A 24,651-nucleotide genomic window follows, 5' to 3' on the forward strand; every position below is an offset into this window, starting at 1 on the left:
CTAAGTATTCTCTTATCTCTAGGCAGTTGTGTCCCAGACTTGATCAATACTTTGCCACCCACGCACAAAAGAAAGATACGGTGCATAAGGTGTGGCTCAAAGGTCCTCAGACCTCTAAACAACAATGCTGAAATTCCAGTAGCGTGACCCAGCAGCCACCTCACTGGTCACTGCTGTAGCTCCCAGTTCAAATCCACAGCCACTGATTTTTTCCCCCAAATTTAACATGAGATATCTCAATACAATGAACTTACACATAAAAACTGGAAGAACACAGTCAAGTTTGGCCAGGTTTCTGGAGGGACTGGAGCCTCTGACTGACCTCACATAAATGGTGATGAATGCCCCTCTGCTTCACACAGCACATGAGCTAAAATAAAGTGAAATATATACACACACATATATATATTCTGCACAATGCAAACAATCGGCTCTGAGACTTTCCCTGTTGGCATTTCCATCATCCCCTCCATCATGTCACTTGTCCCAGGTCATCTATGAACAAGAATGAGCAGTGAGAATAAAGTTGGGCCGGAAGACTGCCAGGGTTCACACAAATTAAATGAAGTTAAAAAATGTTTGTCAGTAATATGATTTTCACTGATTCTTTAGCAACTATCAGTCACAATATTGTAATACTAAAAAAAATCCTGAAGGCTAGGACAGACTGGGTATTCACCTAGAAAAAAAATCCCAGGCTGCAGCAGAGAGAAGTAGCAGATTTTCTGCACACGGAATTGTACATCTTAACGGTTACAGAAAGGGGAAGGGGCCAAGGGGGAATCCAGTCAGAGTCCTTATCTCATTGTGAATCTTCAAGCTAGACACCTCATCTCCTCATGCCTCTTAGAGTTCATCCCAAAAATGGAGATGTGGGAAAGTGCAGAGCAGGACCCGACTGACTTACTCCTACAGAGCTGGTGAGGTTTGTCCCTGGGGAAATAACACTGCAGAACTGATTCCTTCCCGCTTTCATTTGCGCGACAAGCAGCACACGTGCTCAATGCACATGATCCACTTGAAACAAGCTGCTGATCACTGCCCCAGGCCTGAATACAATCTCACTCGGCTTCAGATTCCAGGAGGAAAACACAGATATGCTGAGCACCATCAATAAAAGAACTGGCCAAGTATCTCTGCCTTACACAATGCATACATTGGAACGATATGGCTCCAAACAGATTACCGTTTAACAAAGCTATCAGTTAGAACAATTTAAAATATCAAAACCCTTCAAAGTTTGCTGGAATGTTAACAACCACCTCAGTAAAGGTCAGATTTTGTGCTTATGCAAATCTCAAAATCTTATGCATTTCTCACATGACAAAGACTTTGACATTTGTCTTCAAGGACTTAGGCCACCCAGGTCCAACCCTGTGACAATTTGGCTGTGCTGCTGAAGCCAGACTCACCAGAGCAGAAGAATGGAGGCTGCAATTGCATCAATAGGTACTTATACCTAAAGGACTCATGCTGAGAATCAGGAAGGATCCTTGATTCTCCTCTAACTGTGATAGCCTTTACTTTTTCATATATTGAACACCTCTGGGATGAGGGATTTCACAAAATGAGTGCAGGGGACATCGAAGGCATGAGCAGGCTCACCAGACACCCGATGTTGAACTTATTCCTTAATTCCCATGGTAGTTTCGGGAAAGAGTGTTACAGAACTGAACAAACCCAACAAAATCCCCCAAATACGCACATTAACAAATACATGTGTTTGTGTACACTACATCATGGTGTCTCCCAGGCAGACTTCTACAATTTAAAAACCCATAATAAGGCTTTGTAGAAGTCTTACTACTTTTGCAGTTCAAATAATGGAAACTTGAAAAGCCCCAAAACAAGCCAAAAACCAACCAACCAAATAAAAAACTCATAAATGCAGAAACTGATCCTTGCTTACAGGATTGAGTTAAAAATCAGCTTTAAAAATATCCAGCAGTTTCAGAAGAAAACATGCACCAGGAAACGAGAGAGAACCTGTAAATAGCTCCAAAGCTTCCCAGACAAAGTTCCTAGCGCTTTCACTTCCCTCCAAGGATGACAGAAGTTCAGCAACAAGTCTTTCAGCTGACTACACAGAGCAAGTAGAAACAACATAATTTTTCAACTCTTGAAATCAACAGCTGTTAAGTGGATGATTATGTAAACACTGACCACAGAACACCACACAAACATCTTTTCATGAGTGCTTTACAATGACAAGTAGGCATCCTTCCCATTTTACAAATGTAAAATTAGTGCAGGAGTATCTACTCTACTGTGAAATTGGCTAGGATGCTTAACGTAAGCGCTGATAGTAAGATCTCTCTTTCCTCCCTGTTAAAAAAAAACGCTAAGCAATGCGTATACGAGTTTGTGTTTATACACACAGCAACTTCACAAATATCTAACAGTTCTACTTTTTAAATAAGTACCCCTAAACAGCCCTGCCATTATCACCTGCAGTCATAAAAAGGAGGGAAACCACTGCAATGCAGATATTTAGTCTGTGCTTTGAAAATATTTGAGATTCCTTATTTAGGAGGGGAAAAAAAAATTGTTTCTTAACATCCATGCTCCTGTACATCATTTTGGAACCAAAAGTGGCGTGTATCCTGTCTCAGGATACAGAACAAAGAAGGAAGAACATCTAAGGAAGAATAACTTTGCTTCACGCTGAACCAGCTAAACAAACTGACAGGCATTGTTCTTTTAATATCTGCAAAAGTGATGTTCATTGCAACGTTATTTCAATGACATGAAACCTACGCAGCCAGTTTGTCCAAGGACATGGTGTCAGCTTGCAACCACAAGGTATTTGGAGAGTTGTGTGCATGTAAAAGTTGCAATATAGGTATTAAAGTGTCAAAAACATTTAAGTAAGGAGAAAAACAAACAAACAAACAAACAAAACATTTAAGCACAGGGCAATAGGTATGTTCTAGCAAGCCTCTGGCCTAGCCAGACAGAAATAAATTCTTCAAGTAAATAAATAAATAAATAAGCAGTATTACATAGGCATTTAGTTTAATTAGACAATTATATAGCATTCATGATATACAAAACCAATCATCTTAACATAGATCAGCTACTCACATTTTTGTTGCAAACGCAGAATTTCAAAAATTACGTTATATGCCAAGAAAAGATAAGTCAATAACATTATATAAACCAGTTATTAGATTATACTCCCCTGACATCTGCCTGCACAACTCTTCCGTTTCTGTCAAAAAACGAATACATATTAGGCAATATAATCTAAACCATTGTAAACAAAGACTGCTTAGAACAAGTGTAGTCACTAACAATATTGTTAATTTGTACAAATCACAACACGCAGAATGTATGTGCTAAGTGAAAGCATGTTGGCTCAAATCCATGCTTTCTTTTGATATTGCACAATGTTTTCTGTCTTCTGGAGGACATGAAGGATGAAAGTTTCAACTAAGATGCACCTGATACAGACCAAGATTTTTATCGTTTTGGTTAGGTAGTCTTCCTTTCTTCCACACTTCTTTCAACAATTAGCAGGAAAAAAACATATCAGTGTGTGCATATTAAAAATAGTAAACAATTTAAACAGGGATTTTATTATCATAACTTCTCTATGATAACAGAACAACTCCGCCCTCCAAAAAATCCTACTTGTAAGTCAGACTGTGTTCCATTTCTACAAGTAGTACTGAAATTCAAACCAGAATTACGTCCCCATGTAAATACTTACATGGGAAGTGGCAAAAAATAACAGTAAAATCCCAGTAAAACTGGGATTCTCATCAGGGTCTCTGAATAAACTGATGCTGGAAACTCTGAGATATATAAACAGCCAAAACTTCGTAAGCCTCAGCTGTAAGGTTTTATGTCATTTTATTGGAAATTGTGGTTTGCAATTTAAGACTCCCTGAAAAAAAAAAAAAAAAAAAGAAGCCAGCAGAGTAGCAAAGAAACCATGCAAGCTTCCTCTCAGTTTAGGGAGATTTTATTAGTTAGTTTCACGTGTGATTTTAGGTTTTCAAATACAAGTACAGTGACCTGTGACTTGTAACAGAAAGGCCAATATTTAAGAAAACAGTTTAATCCGACTTAAAATAAGATACAAATACACAGACGTGACATTTGCCTTCCTCCCCTTCCTGCCTCTACCCCACTCCCTTTCCAAATTTAAGCTCTGGACCTGAAGCTCAGCACTTGACAACAACCCTAAGTAAACATTTAAAATGAGATCGTTAGAGCTGTGTGTCCTTACCTCAGAGAGACACTTTAATAAAAATCCCTAAATTAAAAACATAAAAGTGTGAAGGTTAATTGATGCAAACAATTAGCCTCTTCAAAAATGTTTTTACAAGACAATTTTATCATAAAGTTTTAATAATTATTCTAAAAATTATCTCAGGTAATTGAGAATTTTGATTATTATAATTAACATGTTTCTTAAAAGCCTTTTGGTCAGAAGTTTAATTAAACAAAACTCTTGGATTAACTAATCCAACGGAATGTATTAGGCAAACATTAACTTTCCCTCTCTCCTCAAGCTTGTTTTGAGGTCACATCAAGTGGGATCTTTTTGAAAAATACTTGAGTTTTCTGCACCTTCAGATCTTTAGATCTGTATTTCAGTTTTGTACATGAAGTACTTGAACTTCAGGAGATGGCTATTCATAGACAGAACTGCAACAACTACCTTTTGAAAAGAATATGATTCTGCAATGGTTGCCTCCTCCAGTATGGAAAGAAATTTACTTCCCAGCTATTTCTCCATATATCAACCAGTACATTTGAATATGAAGGCTGAAAAAACCAAAAACGTCCTGATACTACACCAAGAAAGGTCAACGAGAATGTTGAAAATGAGACTTAATTGTCCAAAGGTGAGGCAAAGGTTAGTACTTGTCATTTGACTAACTCTAGAACAAAGTTTAATATCACAGAATGTAAAAAGAGTCAGTAATAAAATAATATACATTAAATATTCCTCCTACTTCTGCTAATAGGAACATACATATGGAGTTTTTTCATTTACCAAAAGCCTTTGCAAATGACCTGATTCTATAGAGCTTCTTTTTGTAGATACTGTAAACATTTAGAATTTCTAAGGCTAAAAACAGGCACAAGTCTTCCATGAACAGTAATTATTCCTAAAAGCATTAAGGAATATATTCCAAATCTGCTGTTCCTTTTTATAACAATGGAAACAATTGAAATATAGTATTATAATTCACAATGCAGATTCATAATTAAGAAAAAAAAATGGAAGGAATATAGCTTAATCTTCACAAGTAATAATACATAGGGAATACTCTTTCTTTTAAGTTGTCTATTACATCAAAATTACATTTCCAGAATCTCTGTGCTGGATGTTACTCAATTTTATAAAGTGGCAAGTTTAAGTAGTGACTAAAACATTTCTAAGTGGGTAAAATTCAACCACGTTATATCAGCATTAGTAGCACCCCAGGCTTTACAATAACACAGGTGAGATCTGTTATCCATTTTGCAGACTAAGATACTAAAGCCACCTGGTAGGTGGCACATCTTTTTCAGATGTTAGACACTCCTCTCCATAATTTCCATGAGGTGACTTTGTTTTGTGCCTCATTAAGGTACCTGAGCCAACAGTCTTGTTTCAGGCTGGTTTTTAAACATTTCAGAGGTTTCTCAACCTCTGCAACAGGTTCCTCTTTGCTGAACAGCTAAGCATTAGCCAACATTTCAGCAGATTGATTCCAATATACATTAGCAGCAATGCATTTCCAGAGACACGTTGCAAAAATATTAAAAGCAATCGTCATCCAGAAGTCCCTTCATCCCCTGCACTGCTCTGGGCAAAATAACTCACCACCAAGTGATCTTGAACTCATAGATAGGACGCTTGCAGTAATAGTGATTTATCAGGTGTTTATCACACACCCCAATACACTGATGATCCACAGTTATCCCTCTGTCAGACAGGTCTGTCACAATACAGTGCAGAAGGTCATAAACATCAGCTACAGCCTCCCAAGGTCCAAAAGATACATCTACTTCGCAGTGATGTTCAAACAGCTTCGTCTCGCTTTCACTTCTTTCAAAACGTAAAGAATTGAAATGGGGGCATTCGTAGGGAGTGATGGGCATCTCCTCTTTGAAGACGCAGACTTTCAGTTTCGCAAACCTTGCTTTTCTTTGCATAGCTCTAAGCTTTGCTATTTCAATTATCCGTTCCAAATGATCTAAAAAACAATAAAAAATTGTAAACAACAATGAAGCACACAGTAAAAGAAAAGCAATACATTTTTTTCCAGTGAAACATATTACTGCAGTGTCTCACGTGTTATTCTTGGTAGAGTATTAGCAAGTGTAAGCTGCATGCAGCTAGATACATTCTGTATTAATTAAATCCATGTCAATTATCACGTGAACTCTGTGTCCTTACTATATGCCCAGAATTATTCAATTGCAGGGCCTAGCAGAACAGATGCAGAGGCACAGAAGCCTTCTCGTTCAATAACAAGCCTTGCACGTTATGACCTAGATCTTGCTCCCTTTTACGACAGCATAAAAATCCACATCCTCAGATGCAGAAGGAACAAATCTGACGTGGAAACTTCAAGGATCTAAATAGCATGAAAGGTACATAAGAAACTCTAAAAATACAATGGAATTGGTTTGAAGGCTGAAAGCAGGCCTGAGAACACCACATATACTACTTGAATCATGCTCGAAGAAAACAGTCAATACTACTTTGTTTATTTACCTTTGTAATATGGCATTAGGCCCAGGAAAGCTTGTCTAACTTTTTCTCCTTTAAGAGGCTGGACATCCTCCAGATAGTCTAGCAATGGTCCTATGGAATAATACTGAGCTTCCTTGTAAACTGACCTCACTCGCTCTCTTGGTGGCAGGTCACCGGATCGCAGAAAGTTAAGTATGTCTCTAAAACAGAGGAAAAAAATACTATTAATTAAGAAGTTTCTGCCAAAACTGTTGTGCGTGGGAAAGGAAATGTATTCATTGTTTACTGAGATAGAAATCCTTCATCTTCAGTAACTGAGTTATATTTCCAGCACACATTTTTAAAAGCATTTGCCATTTTCAAGCCTCCAATTCAAGTATTTCACCTTTTGACTGTTAATGTTAAAGCTCATTAAAAAAAAAAAAAAAAAAAACACCAAACAAACACCACATTTTAACAGAAAGTTCAAGGTGGAGTAATAGAAGAGAATGCAGTATTTCACAGGAAAGAGACTGTAGTCACCGTATTTCAAAATTATGTCCGTGACATAATAATCTTTCTGATTTTCAAATGCATGGACATTTTATCCCACCCAGAACTAAACTTCTAGCTGAATGGATGCTGCATTTGCAAACATGTTCATTTCACAGTACCAGGGCCATATACATTTGTTTAATCAAAAATAATAATCAGTTAAAAGAGAGAACATTTCCTTTTGGTTCTGCAACACTTAAGCTGCAAGATTTTTAACAGGAAAATCATTTTATAAGCATTAACTAACTATTATTGACCATATCAAGTAAAACAAGCATTGCTGTAATCTTCATTACAATGTCAACAAACACAGCAAGCACTAACGCAGCTTTCTGTTCCTGCTATATTTTGAATTCAGATCAGTAACATCGGAAATGAATTGATTTTCCAGCACTGTCACAGGAACTTTTACATAGCTAAATGTAAAGAAATAATTATTTTCTAGTAACTGCAGTGGCTTAAACTATTTTTGCCTCAAATTAAGGTACAATCCAAATGTGCTTTGAAAATAATTCAATCCTTGTCTGATGAAGAGATTAAGGAAATGTCTACGAAGAAGAAAAAAGAAATAGACGTTAAATTGCAAAATGTGCCTTGGGTGAAGATCTTAACCTATGAACATCGCTAACAAAGATAAACATCATTTCCTGCAATCTCATGGGCAATCTTACAAGTAGAGTATTAGTAAGATCAGAGTTAATTTAGCTAAAGCTACACAAATGCTACAAAGTTTCAAAACAAATCCTGAAAGTGAAGAAATATGGCGTGGCAAGGAAAAAATAATTTAAAAAGATCTTTAAGCCATGTTCATTTTTTTTTTCCTCAGTCACGTTTTAATATAATGCATTTTTGAAGAGCTCCAAAGGTAAGTTATTCACTTACCAAAAAGCACATATACTTTGACGACTCTTTCTTCTTGGGAAGTTGAAACCCATCAGAGGCACAGACACTGTGTTAGCTGTCCACTTATACTTTCAGAAATGCATTAGTTAAAGCCAAACAATACTTCCCCTTGCATATTCTTGTTCAGGGGAAATCCAGCACTTACGGATGTGGCTAACTGTATTCAAAATGAGCAGTATAATATACCTAGAGGCAACAGTCTGATAAGCAAAACATGAATTTGACTAAGTTCAGATACATGATAAGAATTAGAAACAACTCAAAATATGATTTAAAGGCATAGCACACAAAAAAAGATCTTAATATAATGGGAATTTTATAGGAAGTGAAATAATCCTCTAATCATTGCAACTTTAATAGACTAGTTTAAACCAGTCAGGCATCTAAATTGGACAATTTCTGGACAACATGTCTTCTTAACACATGACTGCACAGCTTGACTTGGATTAATATCCACAAATACCCTATTAAACACAGAAAACATCATTCTTTTAATAGCGTAAGTAACCTAGATGCATCTCCTCCATTCCCTCTTCATCACAAACAATGTAACATTAATTGAAAAGTACTGTTGTACAAAAGAGCTTCATATGGAAGCAATGTCAAATAAATTCTTTTTTAAAACATAAGAATGTTTTGATGCATTGAAAGTAGATACTCCAGAGCTGACAGTGCACAAATTCAAAATATTACTTGTTTTCTCTTTCTCCATTGTAAAACTTAAGCCCTAAGGAATGAAATGCATTGTTTTCAGTTGTGATATGCTGCAATTCATTTTCTCTTTGAGGTGTTTAGAAGTCAGGGATGCATGCCAGTCGCATTTTCCTAAAGCCTACTTCGCAAATATGATTTAGCTAGAAGAAATAAACATAAAACTTATTTCTCTTTAAAAGTAATTTTTTTTAAGCAACCCCTTGAGAAGCAAAGTGCTGAGGCCACCACCACACATACCCAAAGTAAGCTCCATCTCTGTCTATGAAGTATCTGCCTTCGGCATCGGTTGGAATATAGTGTCTTCCGCTGAACATAGCCGCCAACATTGTGTCCTCGTAACGTCTCAGCGTTGACAGTCGCGTTGTAAAATGCGTGCCTCCTACATTTAGTGGGACAACTTCTGGAAACTGAAAAAGCAATCACATCATCAGAAACGAGCCCGGAGCCCGGAACTTCCACAGGGCACAGTGCAGTCTTTGCTGCTGTGACACAATTTGGTCTGACAAGTGCCTCCTTCCTGGCCTGCTGCCACAAAGCAGCGAGGTTCAAGGGTTAACACCTTGAATACTTTGGATGGCTGCTGGATGTAATCAGTGAATGGTGTCATTGAGGATGGAAGCCTGAGACATGAATAGCCACTACAATTTTAATACCAGATATTCATTAGGAGTGTGGATGCTTCCTTTTGGGGAAAAAAAAAAAACAAAAAAAAAACAAGTACAAAACAACCTCCCCTCCCTCTTCCATAAAAACAAAAGGCAGGGGGCAGAAAACTCCAAGGCCAGCCATGGGACTTGCCCTCAGCTGCTGTGGCCCCGGTTCCTTTGGGCTGAGCACTCGGTGAACCTGCCTTTACCTTGGGCTTACAGCAGGCCCCAAGAACTTCACAGCACACCCCACGATGCTCCGGCACCGGAATAAAGACCTATCTGCATCTGTCAAGTTCAAACACGGATGGAAATCGGGCGTACCGCTACCAAGGTACCAGATCAAGCCGCCAGGGGCTTCAAGGATTTAGGAATTAACGGGAACGGCACCGGGCAGGCAGGGACACGAGGAAATCCCGGCGAATTTGGGCTGTGGGTGCCGCAGCCCCGGGCCCACCGGGGGGGGGCTGGGAGCCCCGGCGCCCTTACCTGCTGCGGCAGCAGCGGCAGCGCTTCTCCCGCCTGGGTTGCGGTGGGGGTGGCCGGCTCCTGGAACTCATCCTCCGCCTCCGAGCTCGACATGGCCTCATCCGGGTCTCGGCTGGCTCTGCCCTGCCCTGTGACAACCACCATCCCGCTGGCTGCGGCTCGGCGGGAGCGGACGGGACGTGCACGGGGCTGAACGGGAGCCGGGAGGCTCAGGGAGGGCCGAGGGGAAGGGCCCGAGGAGCGGCGGCGGCCGCACGGAGCATCCCGGGGGGGTGGGGTACGGCCGGGAGAGGGGGGGGGGGGAGGGGCGGCTGCGGGCCCTGAGGCGACGCGAGCCGGGCCCCGAGCGCTGCGCCCGCCGCCCGCCGCCCCGCCAGCCCCACACGGCCCCGCGACCGGCCCCCATTGGCTCCGCCGCCTTCGGGCCGCGCGATGCGATTGGTTGAGGGGGAAGCGGGAGGCCCGCCCACCGGCTGTGATTGGGTAAAGGAGGCGGGGGCAGCGGGGGCGCGCCGCCGCAGGGAGGCGCGCCCCCGGGCGGCGGGGCCGGGGCCTCCCCGGGGCACCCCCCCCCTCAGGGGCGCCTCCCCCCCCCACCGTCCGTCCCCTCCTTCACCTCACTGCAAAAGTGGACATAAAACGTTAACAGCTGGGTGAATGGCAGAGGAAAGGGTCCTGGGTGCTGCTGGGGGCCGCGTTCAGCTTTGGGTCCCTCACTACAAGGGCATCGAGGCCCTGGAGAGTGTCCAGAAAAGGGCTACGAGGCTGGGGAAGGTTCTGGAGCACAAGTCCTGTGAGGAGCAGCTGAGGGAAATGGGGGTGTTTGGGCTGGAGAAGAGGAGGCTCAGGGCAGACCTCACTGCTCTCTGCAACTGCCTGAGAGGAAGGTGTGGGGAGCTGGGGGTCGGCCTCTGCTCACAGGTAACCAGTGATAGGACCAGAGGGAATGGCCTCAAGTTGTGCCAGGGCAGGTTCAGGTTGGCAATGAGGAGACATTGCTGCTCAGAAAGAGCAGCCAGGCACTGGGACGGGTTGCCCAGGGAGGTGGTGGAGTCACCGTCCCTGGGGGTGTTCAAGGGAAGGTTGGATGTGGTGCTTGGGGACATGGTTTAGTGGGTGACAGTGGGGGTAGGGGGATGGTCAGACCAGATAACCTTAAAGGTCTTTTCCAACCTTAATGATTATATTATTCTGTGATTCCATGAAATATTGTGCCTGCTTCCATCTGCTAATGCAGTCACTGCCTCTCACTGGAAAAGCTGCAGGTCCCCAATGGACCCAGAGAAGGGCTGTGCCTGCCCACAGCAGAAGCTCTTCGGAGCTAACCCCACTCTGCAGGAATGTTTGGAGCCTTCTCGCACTGCAGTTTGGAGGTGAATGCCACGTCCTGTTCAACACCCTCATCAACACAGGGAAGCAGGTTCAGTGCTTTTCAATTGCTTGGTTAGAGGCGTTGTCTCAGCTGAAGGTAGGTGTTTAGTTTCTTTTCTCTGCAGCTCAAAAATTGCATTTCTCAACACCCTCACCACACTAACAGTTTTAATGCTTGCCCTGAAACACTATTTATTCTGACGTCATCAGTTATCAAAACAAGTCAACCACGCCTTGCAGAGATAAAAAGGAATACACAACATAAATAAAAGATTATTTATATACAGACTAGTTTAAGGAGGTAAACAAGTTATCATTAAAAAGCAGCTTATAGAAGCTTAATTTCTAAGGTGCACAGTCAAAATTGAGTGTGACCCTAATGGGAACATATTATTTATCATGCTGTTACTTGAAATCAGTGCTTCAACTGCTGTATTTTCTCTACTCTTAAGAATACTCAAAAGAACTCAAGGCTGGCAAAAATGTGATCTTTAGTTGTCCACATTTTTTTCAAGAATCTCCCCTAGCTTTCATGTAAATGGAGCATAGTCTGCATAAACAAAATGAGTCTCCATAAAGTATATGAGAATCACAGACCACAGAATGAGTTTTGGGGTTTCTACATTGGGCACTGTACCAGAATAGTCCTCCTTCCCAGCACAAGCAGAGGTCTGAGAGAAAGAAATGCTTCCCCTTTCATAATCCTCCTTCAGCGAGACACCAGGTTTTGGAAATAAAACATTGAAAGAGGATAGGTTAATGAGGTCATGAACAATAACCTTTCCCATTGGAGCTTTCACACAAAACAATCTCCTTAATAGTGAGGTTCAGAATATAAGATCTCAGCCCATAATTAGTGCAGGATTTTATGAATAAGACTTGTGATAATAATATGAAGATTGATCATTGACAAGTTTAACCTGTTTTTAATGGTCATCAAAGGATCACTGAAGTTCCTCTCCTTGCTCATCCACAGAAACGGGCTAGTGAATGCTCACTGGAACAGTCAGTCTAAAAGAGAACCAAACTACTCCCTGGCCAGTTTTCTGACATAAAATCTTTGTCATTTTGTGAAGAATATGCATTCATCTGAATATCCTTTTCTTTCTACTTAGGGCATATGTGATAAGTAACCAGTCACAAAAATATTTCTCTATTACATCTCATTAAAGTTTTCTTTTGTTTATTTAAACCAAATAAATGTGTCAATTTAATTTTCAAATACATCTAGGGCCAGACCAACAGATAATTAATAAGAAAGCATCACCAACAAACAAAAAGATTTCTAAATCAAATATTTAATTGAACCTATGTCAGCACCACCCAACTCTACCAGAAATACCTCCTTCCAGTTTACAAGCTGCTTGTCCTTCAAATGGCACAGATCACTTCCTTAAGCTTTGTTTATTGACTACTCAGACACTGCTTCAAAAACACACGCCAGAGAAAGCTCACTCAATGAACTGGACCTGCAAGTTGCACTTCATTCCCTAGGGAATAACAGCAACCCTGCGCTGGGTTCTACTTCATGCTGAGACTGAAAAAAGCTTTTAAAGCACTGCTGTTCTCTCAACTTTTCCATATTGGTTTAAAAACTTTCTCCTAAACACCTTCTGAGGTTACACTGCTGTTGGCAAAGTTACACGTGTATAAAGAAGTGACATAATTCCATGCTCAAAGTCTGTCCCAGTGTAGCGATCTCTGAATCCGTCACAAGAGATCTGGTAACCTACATGAGCTGCTATTCAAAGCCAATGCATGGGAACACTGGGGAGACACCAACCTGGCTGCCAGGGAACCTCCCTCATCTCCAGGAGAACCTGGGTCCCTGTGAGGATAGAGAATAAGACAGGACCTCTGTTCTCTACGATTTTTTGAGAGACTCAGATGATCAAAGCTTTGCGTGAGCAAAGCAGGAAGAGACAGGACATGCAGTTACAGCAATCCTAATAAATCTGCGTAACAACAGCAAAGAAACATTCTGAAACAGGGCAGGAATCCCTGGGCTGCAGTAAACTGTGTTGTAAATCTGATTGTAAAACTCTGCGCCAGCTTAGCACATCTAGTCATGCCCAAACGACAACAAAAACTATGCTGAAGGCACGCTGTAACTTCAGCACCTGGCCACGCAGAGCAGCCTAAAAGCAAGGATGTGGTATGGGAGGATATGATAGGAAACCTCCTCACCAACAGCAACCTTCTGAAGGGGGAAAACGGGGCAGCGGAGAGGCCTAACAGAGGTCCCAGCACTACCCGCAGGTAAAGGCCACACAGCCTGTGTTTGTCCACAGCAACTGCTGCATTTTTGTGCAGAATCGTGAGGCAACAGCAAGCTTTTAGGGTCTTTTTACAGGACTGATGTAAGGTGGCTCCATCCGCTGTTACGGACAAGGCAAAGCTGTCTCAAGAGAGTTTGGAGATGAAGCCAGGCACATTGATAAGCCTGGTGGCTCAGCCAATTAAGTATTAATTAAGCAGCTAGCTGCCAGCTCTGGGCTCAGCACCACACCATGTCCTGCGAAGCACCAAAGGGCTCACCCTCGCTGCGACTCCCTCCCCTCAGCTCCCCTCGCCCTTCCCCGCTCTTTTCCAGCGCTCTGCCGCCCCCCACACCGAATATTTCCCTCAGGAGTATTAAAAATAGAGGTGTTAAATCCCTGCAGGATGCTGGGATCCGCGGCTGTTCCGCCTGAAGGCGTTGAGGGGAACACGAAGACGAGGCGCCCGCATGGCCCGGCCTCAGCCCCGGCTCCCCGGTTCCCCCTGGCGGCTCCGTGGCGGGGCTGCGGGGAGGTCCCTGCCGCCGCCACCGGGAGAAGAAGGGGCCCAAACCTCAGCGGGGACCCCGAGGAGAAGCGACCTCAGCCCTCGACACCATCGGGGGGCAGCGAGGCCCCGACGCCGCCTCACGGAGCGCCCGGGCCGGGCCTGGGGCTGCAGCGCTCCCGCCCGCCTCAGGCGGCTGCACGGAGGGGCCATTGCTCCGTGTGGGCACCAGGGGATGCTCCCGCTTCGTTTTTGGGGCCATGATCGAGCAAAAACTGCTGTTTTCACATTTGGTGATCAGTTGGGTAACTCTAAGGAGGATTCAGTTCCTGAAGGCACCTAAAAAAGCCTTCGTCTGCTGCTGATTTTTCAAATACGCTTCGGCGATCTCAAGGGAACAAAGGAAACAGAAGGAAAACGACTGTTTCAAATCATGAGGCAGAACTCGTGTAAATTTAGAAGCATTTTGGAAAAAAAAGGCTGCTTGTGAAACCAGTGGATAACCCCGAGGCCATCTTTGGGCCATGGATGGGGTTAGAAAACAAGACCAAAGCAAACAGAAAACAAAACAAAACACAGACTTACTTGAGTAAGCATCTTCCCAAGCAGCTGACAGATCCTCAGAGCTTTAGGACACAAATTCCACCACACTGCTTTAGGAATAGGCAGGGGCATTTTCCAGAAGTGATTTCCTCACCATCGCCGCCTGCCTGAAAGCTACCTACTTCTCCCTGTTGCAAACACATTTCTTGTTACTGTTTCTGTACCTCGCAGTAGGATACCTACCCCAATTCCTTTTTGTATCGTTGCCCAGCTGCTAAAAGCAAAAAAAATCCTTTCAGTGGCAAACCTTAAAGAGATCAACAGCCACAATATTAAATTATAACTTTCAAGTAATCCAATATCTTCAATTATTTCAACCTTAACTCAGAGGCAAAAACATTAATCAAAAAAATCACATTTAAAGCATTTATTTTGAAAAATAAAATACAAAAGATCATTGAATTGTAATTGTACATGTAATTTATCAACTTTTTTAAATAAAAAGATATTTAACAATTTCCACGTCAATAAGACAAATAACTGTTCCACCAAAAATCCTTAGGACAAGCACAGACCACTTCTGAAAGTTTCATACATTTAAAACCAAACTGCTAAAGGGAAAAGAAAAAAAAAAAAGGCCTTTGAAGAAGACTGAGGTTTGGAATTAAGAAGACAGAATATCAATTTCAAAGACAGGCATTGTGTTGCAGTTTTTAAAACCTTAAAAATAGTTGTGTAAGTGTAATACAATTCTACAATAACATCAGTGATTTTTTTTTTTTTAAACAGGTTTACATGCGCTCACAACAACAAAATCTTGACCAAAAAGAAAAGAGCATGAAAGAAATGGGGGAGAAAATTCTGAAAAAAGCGGGCCATGAGTTGTAACATCTCACTGATCGCAGTGGGACAGTCCTTAAAACATCACTTCCATTGAAAAGGCAGCAGTCTTTTTCTAAAGAGAAAGGAAAATAGTTATATTTGAGCGTTTAATGTAGTATTGCTTTTATCCTTTATAACATCTTGCATTTACAAAAATACTGCATAATTACGAGCAACCACTGCCATCTCAGTGTGTGAAAAGTTACTGTCAAGAGTATCAATTTCAGAACAAATGTCTGCGTTCAATCTTTGGGAAACGCTTCTATCCATTATTTCTAATTGGTATGATGCTTTTGGCTATATTTAGGACTATAGAGAAAGCCATATGCATGACCACACATTGATATCTAATATTGGCTGTATTTACGTGGCATCATGATTTTGGCTATAGAAAAATGCATCCAGATTAAGTATTTTTGGATAATAAATGGTTTATAAGTAAAAATTGTGGATTAATGCAGTAAAAATCCTGCAATAATCATTAGATAACTACTCGAGAATTTACTGGGTTCCCTGAACAATCTTGCCATTGTTATTTCAACAGCTAAAATATTGACTATGAGATACACAAAAAGCGAATGACACAAGTCAATCTATGTTTATTTTTTTCCTCTATCTAAAAGGGCAAATGATTAAAAAAGAGACCATGAAAATTCATCCTTATAGTATTTTGTTAAAATGGCAACCTGAATCTGTTGTGCAAGTACGTTATAGTACCTGTGCAGTACCAAAATGAACAAGAAACCCTGCTGAAGAATATCTGAATGAATAGTGGTTTAGTTTTACGTACTCTTTTCAACGTCAGGCTCCAACGTAGTGCTGACAATCCAGTAGCATAGCAAACACTGCAAACTGTAATGAGCCATGTAGAACTGCAGTGATTCTTAAACCACATAAACTACGGTTTGTAGCTCTTACTGAACACTTACCTCCATGCGATTTTTTTTTTTTTTTTTTTTTAAACAGATTCTGAACCAAGATCAGATCTTCATATTTTTCCTACCCAGACTCTTGCATGGGGTTACGTTAGTTTAAAAAGATCGCCTTAACTAATGTGTTATGTGTGTGTTTTTATTACCTTCTGTGCAAGAAAGATCCATTTTGTCTTCTATTCCATAGGCTCAGTCTGTTAAGTAAATAATTAAAATAAAATTAGCAATTTTACATTAGGGGAAAAGGTAGCAGCAGCAGCACCCATGCACCATTTAGCTGCTTGGGTTATGCTAATTTTATCTTTAGTATACTTAACTAAAGAATACTTTATCAGAGTAATTTTTACCTCTAGCTTCAGTGTTTATAGTTTAAGAAACATTCTGTATTTCACAAAGCTTTGTTTTGCTTTTTGGAATAAATCTGCTGAGAATTAGGTAAACACTGTAGTCATACTAAGCTAATTGTATAAATTCAGCTCTGTAATTTAGGGGAGTACAATTTAGTAACCTCCCCTATCATACGGGTTTCAAGATGCCACTGGCTAGAAATACTGGACCACGTTCTTTTGACATATCACAAGGTAACTGGAAAATACAAAACATAATTTAAGTAATGGACACTGTGGGCAGATCGAGGATAATTTGTTTGGCTAGCACACCATCATTACACAATGTGCTAAGTTTTTACGATAGCTCATCTCCCTGCATTTTCCAGAAATCTTTATCAGCAGTGTTTAATCTCCTTTTGTTCTGACACACCCTATGCTTGCAGCCATATATGCATATATTTGTCTGTTACATTAAAGATAATCTTGAAATAAACACAGTAATTGCATTTGAAAGCATTATGAAATAACTGCAGCACACTTCCTTGATACAATTAGCTAACAATAACTTTTAAGCAGCACACATTTAAATAGTTTTCTTGCCGTTAAGCTGCATAGACATTTTGGCCAGCAGTGAACAATGCTGTGAGCAACAGCACATTTAGCTGCGTGGTGCCAGATTCTTAATGGTTTCTATTAGCTGAGCACAACTTGCAAAGCATGAGCACTAACTGTCCGAAGGGGTGAGAGCACGCAAACATCCAGTAAGAGCGCGAAGCCCACATTAGAGATCACACAAAGGTTTATCAGAAAGATTTGGTGTCCACAGCAAAAAGTTATATTCTGAAAACATGAAACAGACACTACAGCTATTCAACTTTACTGATCCATGTTCATTTTATCTTGCCACGAGACTTCCTTTCTACTGTCTTCTTGGGCTGGAACAAAAGAAACCAGTTTTCCTTTTTAATAAGCTAATTTTCATTTGAATTGATGGAATAAGTCAAAAAGCCTTGTTTGTGAGTGGTAGGTTCTACTGTGTGTTTTTTAATCTCTACATCAAACAAAAAGTCATACTCAATGAGCCTTTTGCTAATATTTGGGAACCAAAGTCAAGAAAACTTGCACCCACCCATTTTTTGTTTGTTTTAAGTACAGCCACTGCAAACTATTTAACTTCTGATAGGTTACTTACATTTATGTTTTAAGTAAACTTCTGTACTGTTTGTATGATTAAAGATGGGAATTATGTAGAAACAAAGTAACACAAGCACTGTAAATAACTTGTCTGCTTTTAGTCATTCTACAGGATTTTTAGAAACTAGGAGAAAAGCATGGAATCTTTTCCTCTTTTACTTAAAATACTTGCACGTTTGGCTACAGTCGTGCTGTAAGTTACCATTTCAGTGTATTGCTCTGCCCAATAATTCTTTTATTTTTAGACAACTCTGCTAAAGTACTCCCCCCCAGAAAGGCTGCATAAAGATCACATGTGGTCAAAATAAGAGATGCTCCTCTCCTGCCCAAAACAGAGCTGCTGAACAGAACAAAATCTAACTAAAGAATGATGGTGGCCTGCAGCCCTTGGAAAAGGAGAAAAAGGCCTTGCAGGAGGCTGAAGGAAGCTCTATGATCAGGACTTTAAAAAACAAAACAAAACAAAAAAACACAACTTAAAATACCAGCAACAACAAAAGTCATGGGTAAGCCAAAAGGCTTGCCCACCCACAGCTCCTACTGAGGTTAATGGGAAGTAAGGGTGCCTCTTGTTCTCATAAGTTGCAAAGATAAAATAAAGTTCTGGAGGCAAAGAGCCCCTAAAATGTTTTCTCTCCCAATCCACAAAACTATACGCCCGTATATGCAGGACAAATTGGAGGAAAAAAAAATAAAAAACAAATATTTTTCTACTTAGCTTTACTTGAACACACCCTGAGACAGTAACAGTGATGAGCCACTTCCTGTTTTTTCTATCAAAGCACAATGTAAAAAGCACTTTAAACATTTAGTATCAATTATACAGCCTGCAACATTGATTTTTTTTTATTGTTTTGCCAGGTATTGTAGCATTTCTTTTAAAGCGTCTCATTGTTTCTCTCTGCTATCTATACTATACTTGCTTTAAACCTTTCAGTGCAAGACAACAAAAGGTAAAGCTTCTCTACAAATAACGAGCTTTGCAATTTGGTCTGCATGACAAAATACAGAGCCAAACTTTCCTTCAGTTTCACAGTAGTCCTCAGTCAGCTGGGGTTTATGGGCACCATACTACTAACACTAGAGTTACACACTCAAAAAAGCCTTGGCACAGTTGAGTGCGAGAGCAGGAGTGCTGGAGATTTAATCTTATGGACAAGCTATTGTCTCAAAATCAATCAGAAAATCAAATCTATGAAGAAGTGGCTTACAAAGGTTTTTTTCATACTAACTTGCTGCTATACCCACAAAAAGGAAACTAACTGAATACTGTACCTGTGGCACTTCTTTGAGAAAGTCAGGAAGCTGGAATTCACCTTTATAGACCTGGAAAAACAAAATATGATTTAGTATTCAAAGCTAGCACTCATTATCGTTTGAAATATTGTTTAAGCAAAAATAAAATAGACTATTCTAGATTATTAGTATACAGTAATGCTAAATCAGATCTGTCAGGGAGTCTCCTAAACCGAGTACAGCCCATTTGTAAAAGCAAGCTTCACTCACGAGGTCTGGCAGTCTGAAGTTCTACAGCTTTACGCTCAGTCCCAGGCTTGCTCTTTACTCAACACAGATGGCAACATTTGAGAAAGGTATTTAATATTCCAACTGTGTTTGCATTCAAATGCTACAACTTTAACTGGTATTACGTTTCAAGCTTGCTCAAATCAATCATTCATTAAGTCCTACATAATTCATTCACTATACTTTTAGAAAAAGATTTTCTACAGAATGATTAAATACGCTGAGGCTGAGTTGTTACAATACATACTTTTGGGGAAGTTTACAAGTAAACAAATCCATTGCATCATATTTCAGCACCTTCAATAAAATAAACTCTGCTTGCACTTAATTACAGTTTACAATTCAGAGACTCCATTTAAAGTCTTCCGAAAGAACTGCTTGTCACGATCCCATGGACTGTCAGAACGATTACCCAACAACCAACTTTCAGTTCCCAAACGTTTCACAGTTCAGACACTTGACAAATGTCACAAAATACAAGATTTTTTTGATGCTTTGAAGCATTCATCATGTATAAACTTTCATTTATGCAAACGGAAGGATCACACGCGAACAACTGATCCCACCTTACTGTACTGTCAAAAGAAAGTCCTGTTAGCCTTGAGAAGAGTTTGTGGACACGATGCAACTACAGCCTAAGTCTGGGAAAGCTTAGGTTTAAATTCTGTTAAAATGGTCAACACTCAAGGAGAGTCAGCATCTCCTTCTACCCTGTTTTACAGAAATCCATCCCTTTATTTACATATCTAGCTGCTACAATTCTCTGCTAACAGGAAAGATTATCCACTTGCTTCAAAATTGCAAGACACATAAATAACACTCTAAAACACAGAAACACAGGTGTTTTTTGTTTTTTAAATAGAAGTTTTCCTAAGTGTTTCAGGTCAGACCTTGAGTCACTTAGCGGACAAGATCAGACACTTAGCTTCCTTCCCCATAGGATGTAACCACACACCTAAAACCCCTAAAACCTCTGGCTCTCCAAGAGAACGCAAAGTTGAGTGAAGCTTAACTTTTCCTTTATTATTTTCATGCCCTTCAGTCATTAATACATATTTCTGTATATGAAAAGAAAAAAAAAGGGAAGAAGAAAAAAACAGCGGTATACTTTTCAATACTAAATGACATAAATTAATAGGTTTTTATATGAGTACAGAAGAGTCCCCCTGTGATACTGCATATTCCTACAGATGTGAACAGAAAAACACACCCAGCAATCTCTCATTTTGGCAAAAGAGGTACAAAGCCCTTAATAGCAGGGCTGCTACAAGGTCAAAGCCAACAGCTCTTGTGATTATGAATTTCTCCAGCTGTAGCCTCATTACCAGCCTGACTTCATGACAGTTTGTTATTACCACCATTTCTGATCTTTCCGAGCACACTGTTATTATTGAAACAACACCGTTTGGAGAAAGAGCAAGCAATAAATATTCTCAAACGTACCACGAGCCACACCAAACAAGTGTTTCCACTATCTGACCAATTAGGAAATAAATTGGCAATGCATCATCATCATCTCTCTAGAGGATACTTCTTAAAAGCTGTTTGCTTTTACGATTAAACTGGAATACATTCCAAAGGGGGGAAATACTCTGCGTTATTGATTTTTTTTTCCCTTGACAAAAATAAATAAAATAGGAAGGGTTTTACCATCCTTTCTACTGAACCCAAAAGACTGAACACCCTAGTGTCATGGGTTCTTATGGGGCTATAATCGCATAGAATCAAAACCTACAAACCTTCCAAAACCCTACAAAGCCCTAAAATGGAAATGGAGCTATTTGGAAGCGCCGCCCCAAGCTGCGATGCCTGGTTTGCAAAACACGTAAGAGGAAATGATTCTGGAACTTGAGGGACCCTTGTTAAAAATATTCATTTTCTCTGCTTCACCACGAAGAGCACGAGGCCGTACTCACCTTGCCAACGTGCTGCAGGCCCAGGACTGCAGCAGGGCCTGCTCAGCACCTCCTGCCTCTGGGACACCTCTCCCCAAAAACAGACTTGCAGCATTGAACTACAGGACTTGTGTGGAGCGGACTAAGGAGCTGGCAGCTCTTGTTACTCTTTCTCTAGGCTAAACACAGTCAAACAAGCCTTTGCTAAGGCCCAGCATTAGAATAGGAATCTTTATACACACAAACACTGCAGTACTCAGGTCCTTCTGATACCCCTGGTTTAGACAAAATAGCAAGGCTGACTCAAAACAACAGGGAAAGCTTTTGGTTAGATTCAGATGGGGGTATTGCCATTCCCATGGTAACTTAATGAAGGCCACGCCGGTCAAAAATTCCAGCATGTGGCTTCTTGGAGCCTGGCTATATAATAAATATTTCTAAATGAAGGAGAGGATCTCATATTTTCAGCTTTTAACCAAACCATTAAAATGCAGGCTTGCATTCTGAACAGCAGAAGTGGAAGTTGCAAATCAATCTCATCACCACATTAAAAATAAGACAGAACAACCTAGGCAAGGCTCCCAGGCAAAAGCAGCATCTTTTATTAGACGAGGGTGGATGCTGGAAGCCAGAGAGGCTTCTCGTCACGTCTTCCCGTAAACCGCTGCAGTCATCACCTGAACACTTTTATAAACAATAACACCGATGACAATGCTGTATTGTGACACCATGCTGGGCACTCTGGATGCTTGCTTTCCCTTCCTTCTCCTGCAATTCTGATATATATGTATATAATATAAAAATAAGTATGTGTCTCTGCTCTAAAAACCTTACCAGTGTAAGGCCCTTTGTAGCAAGAGCATTTATTCCTCATAAACATCAACAGGGGCTCATCAAGGGTATTCATCCAACAGCAACATTAAGAAAAATAATGATACTTGAGTCATAACCTGGAAAGATAAGAACATGTTTCGGGGCATTTGATATTATATGCACGTCAAATACCCCAATTTACACATCGTAATTTATAGAAGCAGAATACAACCAATGCCAAGCCTACGAAACTGCACCCAGATTATGTTTAAGACACAACCGTGCCTAATTCTCACTCAAAACTGCCATTATCAGCATTCTGGTTTTGTCAAGGTTGAGACTGCCTATAAACTGGTTTAAAGTAGTTCCAAAAATGGTGAGTGTTCCCTTATGAATGAAAAGCCAGCGATCATCCGCAATCCAGAAATTCATAAAACAATGACTCCATCTGCAGCCAAAGGCATTAAAAGGTTTCAGATTCAAAATTCTTTTCAGACCAATTTCTAACCCTAAAACATATTATTTGGAGACTGGCAGCACAGAGTGGCTGAAGCAGGATATCGGAATGATTTCCAGTCTAAGCAAGAATTCAGTAAAATTGAGCAGAAATGGTGTTTACCATTTCTAAAAGAATTATTTTGCAAGCACAAATGGATTTCCAAAGGGGGCAGGGAATAATCTGAAGTCCGTGTCAGTTTGTTGTTCACTGTTGGCATTATTCAAGCTGTTCTACATACAAAATAATTGAAAAACATTCTCATAGCTAAGCCAAATGCATTTTATTCTCAAAAAGAGATCAGGGAAAAAAAAAAAAACGATCATACCCAGTTGTCTAACAAAACCCTTGTAAATACACAAGGAAAGTTTAAGAATGGAAGAATAACTCTGAGAAGCTCAAATCAAAAATATACTTTAGAGACAATCAAAGCACTCATTTTCTCCCACTTTTAAGTCTAGTTTAGAAAGAAACACATTTTATTTGGTCATTTCCATAGATAATGGTCTTTCTTGTCTAGAAATTAGCTTGGAAGTAAATGTACTTGGGCTTCCTGGATTTTCAAAACATCAAAGTTCCCAAGTACAAAGCAATCAATGTTTAATTATCCAAAAATAAATAAATAAAATAAAACTAGTACAAAGCTCCCTTCTAGAAACCATCCCTTATTGCACATTACATGGAGGTATCCTCACTTTCCTTAGTTTTTAGGCAGCTTACGAGGCTTACACAATTCTTTATTTCTTTGTTGGAACTGCCAGCAAAGAAGACTGTCCAAGATGTAAATATTTATCCAGTAAAATAACACAGAAAGCAAGATTTTAAGCCACTGAGTATCTGCCAAGAGGCAGTTTGCAACCCTACCTAATTGTCTATCTTGTTAATAACTACATATCTTACTAGTTATATATATGCACAGATGGTAATGAATAAAAATTAAGTTCATGACTCTTGAGACAAACAACGCAGTTGGGAATCTCCAGGCTGGAAAAAATACCAGTATTGAACACATTTAAAGGATGCTGATCAAGTCTGTGCTGCTGGCAGTCATAAGACAGATGAAATAAAATTAAAAAAAAAATTGTTTATTTGTCTAAGTATCAGAGATTGCCTCAAAAGCCTTTTTATTTTCCCCCCCCAAGGCTACTCGAGCAGCTGGCATCACACTATACCTCTACATTTACCCATCTTTGACAGCACAAGTAATTACTCTCATGCAGTAGCATGGACTCACTTCACGCCCTTTAATCATAGATTGTTTCTTTCTATCTTTAAAGCCCCAGATACGGAGTCCTGAAATCAAGATCGTCACGGACGTCTCGACATTTACCAGCAGGAGACATTTCCTCACAATTTAATATGGGTATGAAACAGGAGTCAATAGAAGTCTGCTTTTTCCTCTGAATGTTACTGCAGAAAAAAAGCATCAACAGAACATAAAACAGAGAGAGATAACAGCTTTCGGATGTGATTAGAGAAACCCACACATATTTGAAGAGTCATGATGAAAACCATAGCTTTTTCTATAGTTTTGTATGTTTCCGTCTCTCGATCTCTCCAGGGCAAGGATCATAACTTCATGAAGAAGTTAAAAGAAATGACTGGAATATGTATTCCTAGCATACAAACTCATTTAGCGGGGAGTGTGTGCCAAAGAAAATCTGATGTAATACGTTACAGATGTGAAAGGAAAGCACTTAGCCAACCATAACATAACAATAAGCCAGTTTCTACTGGGCATAAGTCAGGATCTTGCAGTTGTGAATTGTTCTCTGGCTTTTGGTGTGTTCTGTTAAACTGCTGACATACGCTTTTACACAAACTCATGATATTGATAAGGACATATCAGATACTCTTCCAGTGTGGAGCGGATCTACTTTGGTATTGCATCATACAGTGAGTTGGCTACCAGTGCAGAC

General features: G+C 40.3%; 2 protein-coding genes across 11 annotated transcripts in view; both read right to left on the reverse strand.

Moving 5' to 3' along the window:
• Positions 1-2,998: 2,998 nt before the first annotated feature.
• On the reverse strand, positions 2,999-10,293 carry KCTD7 (potassium channel tetramerization domain containing 7). Its single transcript, XM_068656124.1, has 4 exons — positions 9,988-10,293; positions 9,089-9,258; positions 6,722-6,900; positions 2,999-6,197 (listed from the first exon to the last, which is right to left on the reverse strand). The coding sequence occupies exons 1-4, from the start codon at positions 10,129-10,131 to the stop codon at positions 5,821-5,823; spliced, it is 870 nt and encodes a 289-aa protein (XP_068512225.1). The 5' UTR covers positions 10,132-10,293; the 3' UTR covers positions 2,999-5,820.
• A 6,334-nt stretch (positions 10,294-16,627) lies between these two features.
• The window catches only part of TPST1 (tyrosylprotein sulfotransferase 1), a 33,685-nt gene continuing 25,661 nt past the window's right edge, over positions 16,628-24,651 (reverse strand). For 6 of the 10 annotated variants that reach the window (XM_068656116.1, XM_068656114.1, XM_068656113.1 and 3 more), the window contains exons 4-6: positions 19,280-19,330; positions 17,670-17,745; positions 16,628-16,675 (exon numbers count right to left, since the gene is read on the reverse strand). In XM_068656116.1, the coding sequence (XP_068512217.1) occupies positions 17,701-17,745; positions 19,280-19,330 (96 nt within the window). In that variant the 3' untranslated portion in view covers positions 16,628-16,675; positions 17,670-17,700. The remainder of the gene's footprint in view (positions 16,676-17,669; positions 17,746-19,279; positions 19,331-24,651) is intronic. The other 4 variants (XM_068656120.1, XM_068656121.1, XM_068656119.1 and 1 more) reach the window with 4 other exon arrangements.

The sequence above is a fragment of the Anas acuta genome, chromosome 19, assembly GCF_963932015.1.
Source record: "Anas acuta chromosome 19, bAnaAcu1.1, whole genome shotgun sequence".
In the NCBI taxonomy this organism is placed as follows: domain Eukaryota; kingdom Metazoa; phylum Chordata; class Aves; order Anseriformes; family Anatidae; genus Anas; species Anas acuta.